The sequence below is a fragment of the Cyanistes caeruleus genome, chromosome 26 (genome assembly GCF_971803275.1).
Source record: "Cyanistes caeruleus chromosome 26, bCyaCae1.hap1.1, whole genome shotgun sequence".
NCBI lineage: Eukaryota > Metazoa > Chordata > Aves > Passeriformes > Paridae > Cyanistes > Cyanistes caeruleus.
The window spans coordinates 714,682-733,438 of NC_141726.1; the positions used below are offsets into that span (position 1 = coordinate 714,682).

The following is an 18,757-nucleotide window of genomic DNA, read 5'->3' on the forward strand; positions in this document are numbered from 1 at the left end:
ACTGCACAGAGCAGAGGTGCAGGAAGCAGAGCTGCAGAGAGCAGAGCTGCAGGAAGCAGAACTGCAGGGAGCAGAGGTGCAGAGAGCAGAGCTGCAGCAAGCACAGCTGCAGAAAGCAGAGCTGCAGGAAGCAGAGCTGCAGCAGGAAGCAGAACTGCAGGAAGCAGAGGTGCAGAGAGCAGAACTGCAGGAAGCAGAGGTGCAGAGAGCAGAGCTGCAGAGAGCAGAGCTGCAGAAAGCAGAACTGCAGCAGGAAGCAGAACTGCAGGAAGCAGAGGTGCAGAGAGCAGAACTGCAGGAAGCAGAGGTGCAGAGAGCAGAGCTGCAGAGAGCAGAGCTGCAGAAAGCAGAACTGCAGCAGGAAGCAGAACTGCAGGAAGCAGAGGTGCAGAGAGCAGAACTGCAGGAAGCAGAACTGCAGGAAGCAGAGGTGCAGAGAGCAGAACTGCAGGAAGCAGAACTGCAGAACGCAGAGCTGCAGCAAGCAGAACTGCAGCAGGAAGCAGAGCTGCAGGAAGCAGAGCTGCAGGAAGCAGAGCTGCAGCAGGAAGCAGAACTGCAGGAAGCAGAACTGCAGAACGCAGAGCTGCAGCAAGCAGAGCTGCAGAGAGCAGAGCCATGCCCACCTGGATCCGTGCTGGTCCTGCGAGAACTCCATGATGTGGCCGGCGATCTCGCGCAGCTGCAGGTTGGGGTAGCGGTTGTTGCGGAAGTCCTCGAGCAGGCGGCTGCGGCCCGAGGGCATGACGTCCGACATGCCGTAGCGCAGGCGCGACGACGGGAACAGCGTGCTGCTGGGGCTGAACAGGCTCGACGCGCTGCTCGCGCTGCGGTACTTGGCCTCCGCGCCCGGCGCCGCCGAGATGTACCGGCCACTGCCGTTCGTCAGCCCCCCTGAGACGGAACGGGACACGGTGGGAACGGGGAGTGGGACAGGGAACGGGACACGGGACAGGGAACGGGGAATGGGACACGGTGGGAACGGGACACGGGACAGGGAACGGGACACGGGACAGGGAACGGGGAGTGGGACAGGGAATGGGACACGGGACAGGGAACGGGACACGGGACAGGGAACGGGGAATGGGACACGGTGGGAACGGGGAATGGGACAGGGAACGGGACACGGGACAGGGAACGGGACACGGTGGGAACGGGGAATGGGACAGGGAACGGGACACGGTGGGAACGGGGAATGGGTGGGAACGGGGAATGGGACAGGGAACGGGGAACGGTGGGAACGGGGAGTGGGACAGGGAACGGTGGGAACGGGGAGTGGGACAGGGAACGGGACACGGTGGGAACGGGACACGGGACAGGGAACGGGGAATGGGACAGGGAATGGGACACGGGACAGGGAACGGGACACGGTGGGAACAGGGAATGGGACGGGGAACGGGGAACGGTGGGAACGGGGAACAGGGAATGGAACAGGACATGGATGGGAACAGGGAATGGATGGAACAGGGAACGGGACAGGGAACAGGGAATGGGACATGGATGGGAACAGGGAACAGGGAATGGAGCAGGGAATAGGGAATGGAACAGGGAACAGACGGAACAGAACACAGGTAGGAACAGGGAACGGGATAGGGAACAGGGAATGGAACAGGGAACAGGGAATGGATGGAACAGGGAATGGATGGGAACAGGGAATGGGTGGAACAGGGAATGGATGGGAACAGGGAATGGATGGGAACAGGGAATGGATGGGAACAGGGCATGGCTGGATCCCCTGGGACAAGGATGGGAACAGGGCATGGCTGGATCCCCTGGGACAAGGATGGGAGCAGGGCATGGCTGCAGTTGCTCAGATGTGGCTCAGCACGTGGCAGAGGGTTTGATTTCTGCCTCTCCTGCAGGGCTTGGGATCCCTCTGCTGGTGCAGGAGGAGCCTGCACGGATTGTCCTGCCTGGAAGCGAGTCCTTCCCAGGGAACACAGCCCGATCCCACAGGGACCTGCAGGGCAGGGGGGCAGGGGGGATCCCCAGAATCTGCAGGAATCTGGGCCACATTCCCTGGCAGAGCCCCAGGCCAGGCTGGATGGGGCTGGAGCAGCCTGGGGCAGTGGCAGTGTCCCTGCCATGCCATCCCCATGGGGTGGGATTGGAGATCTCTCCCACTCCAAACCATTCCACTGCTCAGACTCGTTTCTCCAGCTCTCCTGGAGCCCTCTCTGCCCCATCAGAACTGATTTTATAACCACAGGAAGCCAGACCTCCCTTCCCACTGCCCTCCACTACCAGTGAAAGAGAAACTTTAAAGAATAAAGTGACTTTTGATGGATTTCAAGGTCAAACCCCCCAAAATCAGAGCTATCCCAGGTGTGATCTGAGCCACAGCATCAGCCAGCACGGAGGGAACGGGGACAGGAGAATTTTGGGAAGATGGGAAGCCCCACACTGATCCTCTGGAGCGTAACCCATTTCTGGGAGTGCTAATTTCAGTTTCTTTCCAGAGTCAGTTCCCAAACAGATCCATCCTCCTCTGATCCAGAAGAATTCTTAAGATTCTTTGATTCCAAATAATTTTTAAGTTGTGGTTTGTTTTTTTTTTTGCTGCAGGGGCAACCAACTTTTTCCTTCTGCCAGCTCTGGGATCTGTGTCCTCCTCAGGAATAATTTATTGTGGCCATTTAACTGTCAGCCAAGGCCTCCACAGCTGCATAAATAAAGTTAAAATCTTTCCAGCTCTATTAAAGCTCTGAACAAGGCACGCTGGTAAATCTAAACCTGATCTCCAGAAATGGTATTTATGGCTATTCCAGCTGAGCTAGAGGCAGCACTGGATTCATCACACGTGGATTTATCACACATGCATGGAATAAACATGATAAACACGGTGTCTGCCGAGGGGGGAGAAGCAGAAGTTTTGTTAAGCCCAGCAGATTCACGACACAACCAAAACCAAGTGGATTTTTGGAGGAAATATTAAATTACCTGCTGCAGGTGCAACAAATAATCTCTTTGGTTTGTTTATGAGGGAATGAACGCTGCAGGAGGTTCAGATGAGCGCTGCTTCGTTATTTAATATTTGCTTTATTTATTTTCCAGATTTATTTTATTGCGGGCTCTTTGAGAAGATTCAGCTGCAGAAAGCCGTGGATCTTCCCAAAATTATTCCTCCTGTGCTTTTGATAAGGGAAATTTTCCAAGGTAAAGTCACCAAATCCTCAGCTCGGAGCTGAGCACAGCTCCAGGGAACATTGGTTAAAAGCAGGAATTGTATTCCAAGCTCATTATTCCCAATTTAACGGGTATTTTAAAGCATCCCCTTTAAAACCATTTAAATTGAAGCTCAACCCTCCTTATCCGTTTTATCCCACAAACCAGTGCTGCTGTAACCAAACCTGTGAGAAAATCCTGGGTTTTGACCTCTTGGGAAGATCTTCCCTGGTTCTGGGCCAAGGGAACGGGGGGAGAGGCAGAAACGCTCCCAGGCAGGACAAAGGCGGCAGCAGGGCTGGGAACGGGGAACGGGGAAAGGGGGAACGGGGGAATGGAACGGGGAATGGGGGAATGGGGGAACGGGGAATGGGGGAACGGGGAACGGAACGGGGGAACGGGGAATGGGGGAACGGAACGGGGGAACGGGGGAACTGGGAATGGGGGAATGGGGGAACGGGGAACGGGGGAACGGGGGAACGGGGGAACTGGGGAACGGGGAACGGGGAATGGGGGAATGGGGGAACGGGGGAACGGGGAATGGGGGAACGGGGAACGGAACGGGGGAACTGGGGAATGGAACGGGGAACGGGGAACGGGGAATGGGGGAACGGGGGAACTGGGGAATGGAACGGGGAATGGGGGAACGGGGGAACTGGGGAATGGAACGGGGAACGGGGGAACGGAACGGGGGAACGGGGGAACTGGGGGACGGGGGACTCCAGAGAAATGGCAGCGACATCCCACCCAAGGGGAGGGGAGAGGGGACAGGGGAGAGAGGGGAGAGAGGGGAGAGAGAGGGGAAGGGAGAGAGGGGAGAGAGGGGAGAGGGGAGCAGGAAGAGAGGAGAGAGGGGAGCAGGGAGAGAGGAGCACAAGGAGAGAGGAGCAGGGAGAGGAGAGAGAGGAGTGGGGAGAGAGGAGAGGGGAGAGAGGAGAGGGGAGAGAGGAGCACAGAGAGAGGGAGGAGCAGGGAGAGGAGCAGGAAGAGGGGAGCACAGGGAGGGGAGCAGAGAGAGAGGAGCAGGGAGAGGAGCAGGGAGGGAGCAGGGAGGGAGAGGAGCAGGGAGGGAGCAGGGAGGCAGGGAGGGAGCAGGGAGGGAGGGAGGAGCAGGGAGGGAGCAGGAGGGAGAGGAGCAGGGAGCAGCAGGGAGGGAGGGAAGAGCAGGGAGGGAGCAGGGAGGGAGGGAGGAGCAGGGAGGGAGCAGGGAGGGAGGGAGGAATGTCTCTTACCCAGGTTGAGGCTGGAGGAAGAGCCGTGCGAGGACAGGGAAGGAGGAGGAGTCTGCGAGTGGCCGGGCCCTTGGCTGGGCAGGGGCATCCCCACGGGCCCGGGCGAGGAGGAGAAGCCCAGGCCGTTGTAGAAGCTGTGTCCGATGGGGGTCAGGCTGCTCGAGGTTCTCTTGTACAGGTCGCTGCTGCCCGTCAGGGAGTCCCGGCGGGAGCCGCTGCCCGTGGTGGAGTTTGCCACTGGGAGAAGAGGAGAGGCTGGGCCAGAGAGCCCCGGTGCCATCCAGCCCGGCTGCTGCTCCATGGGGGCACCCAAAGGACTCAGGAAATGCAGTCAGAGTCATTAAAAACACAGCTAAAGGAATTATCTGGAATCCTGTCTTTGCCTTGGGCGCTCTGCAGGCTTTGCTGTGACAGAGCACACGGAGAAAGTGCTCCAAAAACCCCCAGGGAGAAAGGTCCGAGCATCACAATCTCCTGAAGGAAGGGACCACACTGGCTGGGGACACCCTGAGCACTTGGGGACACACTGAGAACTTGGGGACACCCTGAGCATCTCTGGGGACACCCTGACACCTTTTGGGACATCCTGAGCACCTGGGGGCACCCTGACACCTCTGGGGACGCCCTGAGAGCTTTGGGGACACCCTCAGCACTTGGGGACACCCTGAGAGCTTTGGGGACACCCTCAGCACTTGGGGACACCCTGAGACCTTTGAGGACACCCTGACACCCCTGGGGACACCCTGACACCTTTAGGGACACCCTGACCCCCCTGGGGACACCCTGACACCTTTAGGGACACCCTGACCCCCCTGGGGACACCCTGACACCTTTAGGGACACCCTGACCCCCCTGGGGACACCCTGACCCCCTGCTCTGGCCCTTCAGAGGAACTGGAGCTGCCCAGATTCCCGGGATTGTGGAGATTTGCGTTCCCGGCCGTGGGAGCTGAACCGAAGCCCCAGAGAATTTCTGTTTGCTCAGGAGCGTGTCCAGCCCTGTTCCCACTGCCCTGGAACCCCTGAAACCACCAGATCAGGAATCAGCTCCTGTCTGCCCCCAGCTTTCTGGAATTCAGAATTCAATTCCACTCCTAACCCCCGTGCTGTTTAAGAGCTGTCTCCAGAAGCAAATACAAACTCTTTAAATGCACTGTCAACTCCAGGGGGGGAAAAAAATCAATTTTGCATTAAAATCTTGTTTAATAAACAGTGAAATTGTTAACTGCAATGAACTGATCATTTTTCATCAGTGCACACGGGCTCCAGAAGCAGCAGGATCAGAGTTTTATCCATTGATTGAGGGAAAACAAATTTGTGCATCTTGGCACTGAGCAAACCACTGGTGGAATTCAATCAGTTAAATAAACTGAGGTGAGAGAAGCAAATGCTGTGTTTACCTGCAACCAAGATGGGGCTGAAGAGAAATATTTACAACTTTATTGTAAATTAAGTGTGAGGTGAGAGCACCTCCCTGAGCCTGCTCTGCTGGAGCCACGCTGGACCCTGCCCCTCACACCCATGGCAACAGCAAAGGTCAGCACACACTCACTGCCCTGAGACTGAGCTGCAATTAAAACCATCAAAAAACCACAAACCTAGGGGAGAAAAACCCCCAAGAAACCACAGACATGGATGGGTTTGGTTCTGAAAGGTGCCTTGGTGGCAGGACTGAACCGTGGATGGGAGGTGTCCCAAAACCACCGAGAGTGATGGCAACAGCTCCCAGAATGAGACACCAAAACCTCCTCTCCTCTCCTCTCCTCTCCTCTCCTCTCCTCTCCTCTCCTCTCCTCTCCTCTCCTCTCCTCTCCTCTCCTCTCCTCTCCTCTCCTCTCCTCTCCTCTCCTCTCCTCTCCTCTCCTCTCCTCTCCTCTCCTCTCCTCTCCTCTCCTCTCCTCTCCTCTCCTCTCCTCTCCTCTCCTCTCCTCTCCTCTCCTCTCCTCTCCTCTCCTCTCCTCTCCTCTCCTCTCCTCTCCCCTCCTCTCCCCTCCTCTCCCCATGAGTAGCTCCTCAGCCTTTACTCCGAGGTGTGAGGGGCTGTTACTCTCTGGAATCAATTCCTGCTATCCCAATATTCCACACGGAGGGCAAAACACCAAGGGGCCGATGGACAACGTTCGTAATTAACTCCTCCTGCTAATTCCCACCTACTAACAGCATTTCTGCCCACAAACGCTAAAAGCCGGAAGGAAAAGGCCGAGTTAGGCCGGGATGGAGGAGGAGGAGGAAGGCTCAGCTCGGAGCACAAGCCCCGGAGGGGAGGCGGGGGCTCACCTGCGGTGCCGAAGCCGCCCAGCGCCGAGCCCAGCGTGGCTCCCAGGGAGGAGCCGCTGCCGAAGCCCAGGGAGGTGTTGGGCTGGGCAGAGCCCTGCGAGAACAGCGAGCTGCTCTGCGAGTTGCTGCTCAGGGAGCTGTTGCCGTAGAAGGAGCTGGAGGCCAGGTTGCTGGTGGGCTGCTGCTGGGGCTGGGGCTGGGGCTGCTGCGTGCCCAGGGGCCGGAAGGGGCCGTTGGTGGTCCCTGCCAGCCCCCCGGCCGCTCCGTTGGCCGACGCCGCCGCCGCCGCCACCGCTGCGGGAACGGGAGAGACGTTGGCAAAGGCGCTGATGCTGTCAATTCATGGTGTAAATGCTGGCTTTGCACAATTATTCTAATAAATATATACTACATGCTTTCGCTATATTCTTTTCTCTCTTAGCAAGTTATAGGCTCAGATAGGAATTCTGAACGGGAAGGACAGGTTTCATCCAGACAAGACAACTCCAACAGGCACGACAATGGGAGGATCAAGATGTTTTTTCCAACAGAAGGACAGTGGAAAACAGGTTATTATCAGCAGCAGGAAATGGAGAGCAAATGGTTATCAAAGAGCCAATTCCAGGACGTGGGCAGGGGGGAAGAGATGAAACCCAGCTACCCTCAGAGGAAGGATGAGGGGCCCGGATTGTTATCAACAAGTGACCGTTTGCAGAAGAAAGGAGACCAAACTTCAAATAATGCTGACCAGCAGCAAATAAAACTGTGCAAAAGCATGATCCAAGAAGGTGGAACCAGGGAGGGGACATGCTTGAATATGCATTAACCCCTCACAGCAAGGATGGGATAAAAAGTGTATTCCCAAAATACCAGGTGTGCTCTTGGCAGAGCGCCAAGGCACCCGGCCGTAACTCTTTGCTTGATTTTATGTCTCTTATTGTCTTTATTAAACTTTTTAAAGTTTTACAGGAGTGAACTTCGTTTTTCACACTGAGAAAATCGGTTTTGGTCACCTTTGGGCAGTTAAACCTTAGCGGGTGGCTTTGGATCGCCGCAGGTTTTTTATTCCAGGAGCAAACTCTGCGTAAATCTGAATTCTATCTATGGCTCCAGCCATGGGCAGCTGCTCCTGCTGCTCTCGTGCTGCTGGAGCTGCACAGATCCAAACCAGGAATGGCTCTTTCTCCAAACACCCAGGAGTGCAATCCCTGCAGCCCCACACTCACAAGGGACAATTAAGAACCCCCGAGTTCTGAAATAACTGAAATGATCCTTCAGCACACGAAACACGAACCTGCGGTGCCAAGAACATCAAACCCAAGGACTTTTGGTTTTCAGCCAGTCCCAAAGTTACAGAAAAAGCAAAATAAACAAGAGCTACAAGAAAACAATTAAAAGGCCCATTTCATAATCTGAGCCCAGTGCTGGCAGGGGCTGCTCACACCGATGGATTCTGGCTGAAAAATCCTTTTTAAAAGCCTTGAACTCCCAAGGAACACAAAGAAATGCCAAAGAAACTCATGGCAAAGGCCATTTGAGGCATGGTGATATCATAAAGCACAAATCATGGAATGGCTTGGAAAGGACCTCAAAACTCATCCTGTCCCCAGGGTCACCCCAGGGTCACCCCCACTGTCCCCAGTGACACCCCCACTGTCCCAGGGTCACCCCCACTGTCCCCAGGGTCACCCCCACTGTCCCAGGCTGCTCCAGCCCCAATGTCCAGCCTGGCCTTGGGCACTGCCAGGGATCCAGGGACAGCCACAGCTGCTCTGGCAATTCCAGCCCAGCCCCTCCCCACCCTCCCAGGGAACAATTCCTGCCCAAGATCCCACCCCAATCTCCCCTTTTCCAATCTCAAGCCATTCCCTGGGTCCTGTCCCTGCAGGCCTTGTCCCCAGTCCCTCTCCAGCTCTCCTGGAGCCCCTGCAGGCCCTGGAGGGGGCTCTGAGCTCTCCCTGGAGCCCCTGGGAATTCTGAAGGCTCCAGCAGGTGGGCAAGCTGCTGCCAGGGGACAAATTTCAGTACCTACAACAAAACTCTACAAAATATTTCAATTTCCTGCTCCTCCCCTCTCCGTGGCGGCTCCGGAGGCTCAGCCAAGTTGAGCACAGAGGATGTTTCTCAACAACAATCCCTGATGGATCTCAGTGAGGGCAAGTTTGTCATCACTGCCAGCGGAGCACGGAGGGCTGGGGACACTGGGGACACAGCAGGGACTGGGAGGGACCAGAAGGCTCCTGCCTGAACCTCTGGGGGGGACAGGACAGGACTGACCTGCCTGGGCTGCAGGGGACACGACTCATGGGGACAGGACTCAAGGGGACAGGACTCAAGGGGACAGGACTCAAGGGGACAGGACTCAAGGGGACAGGACTCATCTGCCAGAACCTCTGGGGGGGACAGGACTGACCTGCCTGGGGACAGGACTGACCTGCCTGAGCTGCAGGGGACAGGATTCACCTGCCTGGGGACAGGATTCACCTGCCTGGGCTGCAGGGGACACGACTCATGGGGACAGGACTCAAGGGGACAGGATTCACCTGCCTGAACCTCTGGTGGGGACAGGACTGACCTGCCTGGGCAGGAGGGGACAGGACTCACCTGCCTGGGGACAGGACTGACCTGCCTGGTGCCAGGACTCACCTGCCTGGGCAGGAGGGGACAGGATTCACCTGCCTGGTGCCAGGACTCACCTGCCTGGGCTGCAGAGGAGCTGATGATGACAGGGGCAGGGGCCACCAGGCGCACAGGAGCCCCCAGGCCGTTCCTGGCCCCAGCATTGACCACGAGGGCTCCGGTTTGGTCGTAGTAAGCAGCAGGAGCCAGCACTGGGTAACCTGCAGAGGCAAGCACAGGTGACAGCAGGTGACAAACACATCACTCACATCCACCTGAGCCCAGGGCATGAGGGCTTCCACAGGAAAAGATGAATGGAAATAAAAGAAGCAAGAACAGCCCTGCTTTTCCCAAGAAAGTCCACGATAATACATGAAGAATTTCAAGTAGAAAAGACTTTTTGCCCCCAGAATCTTTATTATCACACTGTCAGCAGTGTAAATTCAGCTAAAAACAGGTTTAAAATACAAAAGCACCGTGAGAAATCCAATGTGTGCTGGGATTGCTCAGAGCTGGGTGCAGCCACAGGCAACTTCCACTTCTGCATTTTGGAACGTTGGTGCCATTAAATATTCTTTAATAATATTTATGTATTAATATTTTTATTTATAATAATAATAATTTAATTCATTAAATATTATTCAATTCAGGTAAATAAACTCTTGTAAGTGCAGACTGACAGAATATAGTGATTTAGGCACCTCATTACGGAATTGTACATTAAATGAAAGTATTAAAATTAAATGCAGTGACTCTCTAAGGTGGGAGGTCACTAAATGAATATTTGCTTTGCAAATACAGCTACAAACACACACCTGTAATTGTATATATGTGTGTGTTTGCAAAGCAAATACAACCCAAATAACAGAGATTAAAGGAGATCTGCACAGTTTGTAACTTAACACTGCAAATTCTTCTTAAACAACAAAAAAACCCATTAACAAGGAAGTGACACTGCCAGCAAGGAGAGCTGAAATCCAAATAATCCTTTTCCCTTCCTTTTCACCAGCAAGACATTTCTGCACTTTATTCTAATGAGCTCAGGTTTGTCCTTTGCCATCACAGTAATATTCGGAATAACTGAATTTCAGCAGCATTTTACCCCAAATCCTCAGGGATCAGAGTCAGAATTCCTCCAGCAGCTCCTCCAATGATGAGCTGGAAATGAGAACTAAAGCCTGCTCCCTTTTATCCCTTTTCTTTCCCTCTTTTTAAGCCTCTTGGAAGAGCAATCATGGCAGGAAGCCCCTGTTAAGTCCAGCAGGGATGGAGAGCTGAGGAGAATGAACAGGACTAAGAAACCCCTGAGGTTCAAAACTCAGATGCCACAAGCTTGAACAGCCCACAGAGAAACCTGGAGGTGATCTTCCACAGCAGCCATCGATTCTTGGAGAACAGTGCAGCCCCCATGGGGAGGTGGCACTGCTGTCACCTGTGCCACAAGGCCACCTGCCAGCCCCAGTGCTGCCAGCCAGGGACACACCTGTTGGAGCTGATAGCCTGAAATGTATCTTTTCCCATCTTTTAGTTGTGATTTCCCCCAGCTTCTCTTTCTCCTGTTTACCTGGTGTCAGGTTCCCATGGTCACTGAAGTTTCTCTCCTCAGCCCCACGCATGGAGTGAAGAGAGGACCCTGCTGGCATTTCCAGCTGCTGGAACTTTCTTTAGCCCAGGAGACCCTTCTTTCCAACCCAGGAGTTTGTAACTCTGTTTTCCCTGTCCCAGAACGTCTCTGAGCTATGGAAGCTGAGAGGATTTGCTGCCCTTCCCTTCCCTTCCCTTCCCCCCTGTGCTGCCAGGAAAGCAGCCTCACCCCTCTCTGCCCCTCTGTGGAGAACACTCCTACACCTTTGTGGGCATTTGAAGAAGTTGGTGTCTGTTATTTCTTCTCTTGGTGTGGGTAACCTTGATTTGTAGAAAGTTTTTAAGATGCACTAACTGAGAAAAATAATTGGTTCTCTCTCTGATGTTCCCTCCCTCCAAAAATCCCTGTTAAAAGAGACCCCCAGACCCCAAATCCTTGGTCTCTCGTCCTTTGGATTCCCCTTCACAGAAATAAACTGTGGAATGCAAACCAGAGAGAGAGAGAGAGAGTTCCCCCTGATTTCTTTACTCACTCCACAGACCTGAATTCCTGAAGAAAATCAGTGAACCCCACCAACATCTGCTGGCTGGAACCCGAGTGAAGAGAAACCTCATCCCTGAGCCAGCCGGGCCACTCGAGAAGATCGAGTCACACACCCAGCCCTGGGATTAACCCCCAGACCAGCAGGCAGTGCTGACTGATGCCAGCCAAATCCCGTTCCCAGGCTCTCCTGGCAATGCTGCTACCTGGCATTCCTGCTGCCAGCCCCTGGCCGAAGGCGAGCGCGGAGTTGACGGCGGCGGCGGCCACCAGAGGATCCGTCTGCTGGCCCTGCTGGTTCTGGTTGGGAGTCAGGGGACGCTGGCTGGCTCCTCCACGGAGCACCTGGAGAGGACAGAACAGCCACTGGGTTATTCTGGGAGCCAGGACACAGCCACCGTCACCAGACAGGGGCAGGAGCAGCACCAGGGGAGAAACCTTCTCTCCTTTGCTCTTAATTCACTTTTCTTCACATTCAAACAGGACCTGGAGGGGCTGGAGCAAGTCCAAAGCAGGGAACGGAGCTGGGAAGGGGCTGGAGAATTGCTGAGGGAGCTGGGAAGGGGCTGGAGAATCCCTGAGGGAGCTGGGAAGGGGCTGGAGAATCCCTGAGGGAGCTGGGAAGGGGCTCAGGCTGGAGCAAAGGAGGCTCAGGGGGAATTTCTGGCTCTGCACAAGTCCCTGGCAGGAGGGGACAGCCGGGGGGATTTGGGATCTGCTGCCAGGAACAGGGACAGGAGGAGAGGGAACGGCCTCAGGCTGGGCCAGGGGAGCTCAGGGAGGACAGCAGCAGGAATCTCCTGATTTCCTGCCAGGGTGGTCAGGATTTGGAATCAGCTGCCCAGGGCAGTGCTGGGGTCATGCTTGGACTCCATGGTCCTTAGAGAGCTTCTCCAACCTTTCCAATTCCCTGATCCCACCTCCAACACTCATCCTCTGCCAGGAGTGTGCACAAACCACCCTAGCTAACATCTGCTCCCTGTCACCACAGCCCCACTAAAAACCCTCCTGAGCAGAAACCTTACAGAGCCCAGCTCAGGAGCTGGGGGTGGGTGGCAGGAGGTGACCTGGCTGTCCCCAGGCCACCAGCCCCTGTGGGGAGCAGAGACCTGGTGACACAAGCCTTAAAGCACAGGAGATGGTGCCCAGAGAGCCCAGGTGGGGTTGGCAGGGACGAGCTGCTGTGGTGGGAGGAGGGCAGAGTGGCCAGAGTGCAATCCCCTGGGACAGGCTGGCTTTGTCAGAGCCAGAGCTGCTGCAGGAGCCTGCAAGCTCAGCCTGTGTGTCCCCAGCACACCCTGCAGCACAGGGGACACTGTGGCTGTCACCTGCTCCAGCCACTAACAGCAAAAGCAGACTTTGTGCACGGAGAGGCTGGGAAGGACCCCGAGGTTCTCTGCCAGAGCCTGCACAGGAACCAGCCCAGGGCACCTCTGGGAGCCAGCAATTCCAGCAATTCCAGCACTGGAACGCTGCTGGGTTTTATTAACACCTTATTAAGGTGTCACAAGGGTCACAAATCAGGTGTCCAGGTTCCCAAAGCCTCTGCCTCAGCAGTTTTAATGCAAACAATCCCTGCTGCAGCCCCCAGGAGCGGGGTTTGCATTCCAAACCCTGCTCCCCACCCCGCTCACACCTGCTCCACGGCCATAACAGTAATGAACATCCCATAAAGGCCACTGGCACGCAGATATTTTATTTTGATAGCCTGAGCCTTTGCTGCAGCTCTCTCAGCTCACGCCTGCTGCATCTGTAAAGGCCTCAGAACACCTCCTGACACTGGGCTTTGGTCTTCAAAGGGTTTTCAGCTTCTGCTCTTTATTCTGCCACCTCCATCAGCCAGGAGCTGCTGTGGGGACTGCAGCCCAGCTCGGGTCCTGGTGATTGCCCCTCACACTCCAAGAGCACCACAGCAGTGCTGCTGCACAGCTCAGGCCATTCCCAAGCTGATCCATTGGTGTTTTCCCAAGCACTGACACTCCCTAACTCACCACGTCCATGTGCACCAAGGATAAATCCAATCACAGATCTACAGATGGCTCTGGTCCCTTTGTTTTTAGGAGAGGTTTTGTCCTCATTTAGAACCACTCAGAGCTGAGGTCAGGATCAGCCATAGAACACAGCAGGGTAATTCAGCGTGGCTGGAGCTGCCACAGGGCAGGTTTAGGCTGGGTTTAACACACAATCAGCTGGGCTGGAAAAGACCTTTCCAACCTTTGACCTGCCACCACCTGACACCCAGACCGTGGCACCGAGTGACAAAGTGACACATCCAGGCTTTCCTTACCCACCTCCAGGAACGGGGACTCCAATGGACAATCCATTACATTTTCCAATCACCCTTTTGGGGAAGAAATTCTCCCTGCTCCTTTCCCCCAGAGGGAACAGGGATGGGGACGGCCCCGAGGCTGCCAGGGGTGCACAGGGTGGGATTGCTGGGGGTCAGTGCAGGGCCAGGGCTTGGAATCCACGATTCCTGGGGGTTCATTTCCAGCTCAGGACATTCCCTGGCCCGGGAAGCCGGCAGCCCTTACCTGCTGCTGGCCCTGCTGGGTTTGCTGCGTGGTTTGCTGGTTGGCAGAGTTGGTGGCGGCGGCGGCGGCGGCCGCTTGCTGCTGGAAGAGGCTGGCGGGATAAACTCCCCAGGGAGTGACTCCATAGTACTGGTGAGGCACCACAGCCGGGCCTGGAACACAGCAGGGGCAGTGTCAGCTCCTGGGGGGCCAGGGGTACCCCGAAATCCCCGCTCGGCGCTGCCGCGCGCTCCCCTGCAACCCTCTGCCAACGCGGGGGTTTGGCAAGGGTGGAGCACATTCCGTGGAGATCCCAGTCTGGAATTTTGTCACTGTGGGAGGTCACTCTGCCAGCAGTGACCTCATGGTTTTATTGGTGTGCCCTGCTCGTACAGGGGAGGCACAGAAACCCCCAACCCAAACAGAGGAACCTTCTTTCATTCACCCACAGAGAGCAACTTCTCACCCCAGCCGAAATTCACAGCTTGCTGCCATCCATCCATCATCCATCCATCCATCATCCATCCATCCATCATCCATCCATTCATCCATCCATCATCCATCCATCCATCATCCATCATCCATCCATCATCCATCCATCATCCATCCATTCATCCATCCATCATCCATCCATCATCCATCCATCCATCCATCCATCCATCCATCCATCATCCATCATCCATCCATCCATCCATCCACCATCCATCCACCATCCATCCATCATCCATCCATCATCCATCCATCATTCATCCATCATCCATCATCCATCCATCCATCATCCATCCATCATCCATCATCCATCCATCATCCATCCATCATCCATCCATCATCCATCCATCCATCATCCATCCATCCATCATCCATCCATCATCATCCATCCATCATCCATCCATCATCCATCCATCATCCATCCATCATCCATCCATCATCCATCCATCATCCATCCATCCATCATCCATCCATCCATCCATCATCCATCCATCATCCATCCATCCATCATCCATCCATCATCATCCATCCATCATCCATCCATCATCCATCCATCATCCATCCATCCATCCTCCATCATCCATCCATCATCCATCATCCATCCATCCATCATCCATCATCCATCCATCCATCATCCATCCATCATCCATCCATCCATCCTCCATCATCCATCCATCCATCATCCATCATCCATCCATCATCCATCCATCCATCATCCATCCATCATCCATCCATCATCATCCATCCATCATCCATCCATCATCCATCCATCATCCATCCATCCATCCTCCATCATCCATCCATCCATCCACCCTCAGCTCCTCAATAAATCACCAAACCCTCTGCACAGCTCGAGTGCATCAACTCTCAGGTGTTAAAATGTTCTTTTTCCAGCCCTGCTTTGCAAATCTCCCCTAAAAGAGGCTGCAGGGTCCTGTCCCTTCCCACATTCCCTCACAAACCTCACCTTCCCTCCTCCAACTTACAGAGGCTGAAAAATAATAATAATAACCTTGGAGAGCAGCAGAAAAAGCCTCACTTTTGAAGATTCCTCGTGTTTATCAGGTCTCAGGACAGCAGAGGAATTTGGAGATGGCAGCATGGCAGCCTCTCTCCCTCAATAATCCCAGCTGGAATAACGCTAAGGGAGCTCTCAGTGCTGGAGGGAGGAGCCCTTCCCACCAAATAACACAGATGGGAATCCAAGAATATTTTTTATTATGAATGTTTGGTATCTTTAGGAAAGGTCAGCTGGTTCCCTTTGATTCCCAAATCCATCACCCCTTCCAAGGGCTCCCTCCCCACAGTGGGAATAACTCAGCCAGAGTCAGGTGTGACACTGGAATAAACAAATCTTTAGGGAATCTTGGTCATGTCTGGAGTAAAACCAGGGATTTCTTTTTAGAGACACTCAGTACTTGGGCTCTGCCCAGGTCTGTGATTCCATGGCAAATGAGGGATGACATAAAAAGGGATGTGCAAACACAGTGCTGAGTGCTCAGTGTTAGCCTGGCTGTGACAAAGGAGGAAAATCCTGCAAGTCCCTTTTCCTTCTGGTTTTTGTTCCTTTCTTCCTGGTTTATTTTTCACTAACAGGCTCAGCTGAACTCCTGCAGAATGCCAAGGACCTGGATGAGCTCCTGCTCCCACATCCACACTTCAGGATATTCATTCCATTCTTGTGCCAAATATTAAACTCGTATTTCAAACCTGTAAAAGTTCTCTCCTTGCATTATCCTGGTTTTAACCACTGTGCTTTCCCCAGATTTGGGATTTAGGTGCCCAGAAGGGAGGTGCTGGCTAATTCCAGGCAGATGCTGAAGACCTGGATTTGTATCCCACCCCAAAGCCCATCCTTGCTGGATTTACAGAATCAGAGATGCTGATCCGCTTCCTACTCAGATCTGGAGCAGCAACCGCTAATTTCTTCCCTTCCAACCTGGAAATTCGTGAGCTAAAATAGAAAAAAAACTGCAGCAAATGAATCACACGAAGGTGGTGCCTGTGGTGCCTCAGCAGGCACAGACAGGTAAGCAGGGAGCGATTTTAACCTGTTTATAATCACTGAGTGCACATCAGACCCCAACTCCCGGGGTTCTCCTGCACCCAGCAGGGAAAGAGCTGCAGTTGCTCCCTTTTAATGCAAGTCATTAACCTGCATTTGCCCTCAGGCTGCTGCAAGCTGCTGCAACCCCTTCATCTGGGCAAAATTCGGGCATCTCTCTGGAATATTTTAGGCTCAGCTCTAATTATCAACGGAGCACAGCCTAGATGGGTTTTTCTCCTAGTCAGAGGTTGCTGCCAAAGCCTTGGGTGTAAAAAGCAGAGGAGATGCAAAAGCTTTGAAGTTTGCAGGCAGCTGGGCTTAAAAGGGCTGCGAGTCTGGCTCAGCTGCTCCGAGCACAGGAGCGAGAGGCTCATTACAGAACAGAGTTCTCAGTGAGGGCAAGAGTGGCATCACTGCCAGAGCCCAGCAGCACCCAGAGCTGCTCCTTCCTTCCCTCCCTCCCTCCCTGCCTGCAGGAGAGCTGCAGCTGCTCCTGCTCCAGCACGGCTGGCTGCTCCTTCCAGCACCCCTGAGAGCAAATATTCCCTGTGCTGCACCCACCCACTGCTTATCCCAGCATCCATCCACTGCTTATCCCAACTGCTTATCCCAGCATCCATCCACTGCTTATCCCAGGATTCATCCACTGCTTATCCCAGCTGGTTATCCCAGCATCCATCCACTGGTTATCCCAACTGGTTATCCCAGCATCCATCTACTGCTTATCCCAGTATTATTCACCCATTGGTTATCCCAACATTCATCCATTGGTTATCCCAACTGGTTATCTCAGAATTCACCCATTGGTTATCCCAGCTGGTTATCCCAGCATCCATCCAGTTATCCCAGAATTCATCCACTGCTTATCCCAGCATTCACCCACTGGTTTTCCCAGCTGGTTATCCCAGAATTCACCCACTGGTTATCCCAGAATTCACCCATTGGTTATCCCAGAATTCACCCACTGGTTATCCCAGAATTCACCCACTGGTTATCCCAGAATTCACCCACTGGTTATCCCAGAATTCACCCACTGGTTAACCCAGCACGTTATCCCAGACTTCATCCACTGCTTATCTCAGAATTCACTCACTGGTTATCCCAACTGGTTAGCCCAGAATTCACCCACTTCCCCACTAAACCAGGACTTTTCCTGCTGGAATCATTTCCCACCAGGCTGGAACTCCCAGCACCTGCTGTGGGTGGGAGCCTCTGCTTTTCCTGCATCCAGGTTATCCCAGCACGGATCCAGCTCTCCACAAAGAACAGGAACATTTTCTACCTACAACGCCCCACCCCAGAGGGAATAATTTCCCACCTGGCATTAAAAAAGGCAGGATTTTGGTTTTTTGAGTGACATCTTTCTCGAATGATGGAAGGCAGCTCAAAGGCAGCAGTATCTTCCCCACAGTTTAAAATCTAAATGAGGGTTTTTTTTCTAGGAAGTTCTTCCCTCTGCATTCAAATTTGTTCTTTAAAATGCTGCTATTGTTGGCAAGAGAAGGGAATTATCCCAGAGCTGCCAGTCTCACAATCATGACAAACCTGCCAGAACTTTAACTGACACATTTTCTCTGCCATAAAACACACCCCAAAGTTTCCTCTCTGCTCTGGGAGTAACTGAGCAATAAACTCCCAATAACCCCAAACTCATTTCTTCCATCTCAGAAGCTTCTCTGATCCTCCCAATTTAACACTCCCAGGCACATCGAGGAGGCTTTTTGGTTTTATATAAACTGAAATTGTCCCGTGTCCCTGCAGCGCTGCTCTCAGTCCTGACAGGAACAAAGGGTTCCCAAAACTGCTCAGGATGAGACAGAAAAGCTGCTTTTCTCAAAGAAACATCGACATGGAGTTTGTCTTGTTGTTTCTAGGCTCCAAAACCCGATGAGAGGGTTAAAATAACTCCTGTTTCTCAGTGGTGTAACACTGGAAATACACCCAGCACATTAGGCATTGTTTTGTTTCTTTTAAGAGTCATAAACACAGAATTATTTAAGTAGAGGCCCTGATGCCAAGTTTTGGGATGCTTTAGGTATCCCTGGGGTGCTACTTCCAGCTCAAATGTCTAAAATCTGAGTTAAGCACAGCCTAGATGGGATTTGCTTCTGGTCAGAGGCTGCAAAAGCTCAGGAACTGCAGCAGAGCTGAGAAAAAGGGAAAAAAAGGAAAGGAAAAAGGGAAAGAGGAAAGGGGGAAAGGGGAAGGGGGAAAAGGGAGAAAGAGAGAAAGAAAGAGAAAAAGAGAAAAAGAGAAAAAAAAGAGAAAAAGAGAAAAAAAAGAGAAAAAGAGAAAAGGAAAATTATGGCCAC

General features: G+C 53.5%; 1 protein-coding gene and 1 non-coding gene across 16 annotated transcripts in view; both read right to left on the bottom strand.

Annotated features, from left to right (window-relative positions):
- PUM1 (pumilio RNA binding family member 1) overlaps positions 1-18,757 on the bottom strand; it is a 64,683-nt gene that overhangs the window by 12,562 nt on the left and 33,364 nt on the right. For all 15 annotated transcript variants that reach the window (XM_086863178.1, XM_086863175.1, XM_086863186.1 and 12 more), the window contains 6 exons: positions 13,931-14,082; positions 11,603-11,741; positions 9,349-9,492; positions 6,674-6,967; positions 4,398-4,634; positions 627-894 (listed from right to left, as the gene is read on the bottom strand). In XM_086863178.1, coding sequence (XP_086719304.1) covers positions 627-894; positions 4,398-4,634; positions 6,674-6,967; positions 9,349-9,492; positions 11,603-11,741; positions 13,931-14,082 — 1,234 coding nt within the window. The remainder of the gene's footprint in view (positions 1-626; positions 895-4,397; positions 4,635-6,673; positions 6,968-9,348; positions 9,493-11,602; positions 11,742-13,930; positions 14,083-18,757) is intronic.
- Positions 16,780-16,866, bottom strand: LOC111939196 (small nucleolar RNA SNORD103/SNORD85). The gene has a single exon (XR_002869197.1). It is a non-coding gene; the product is annotated as a small nucleolar RNA SNORD103/SNORD85 (small nucleolar RNA).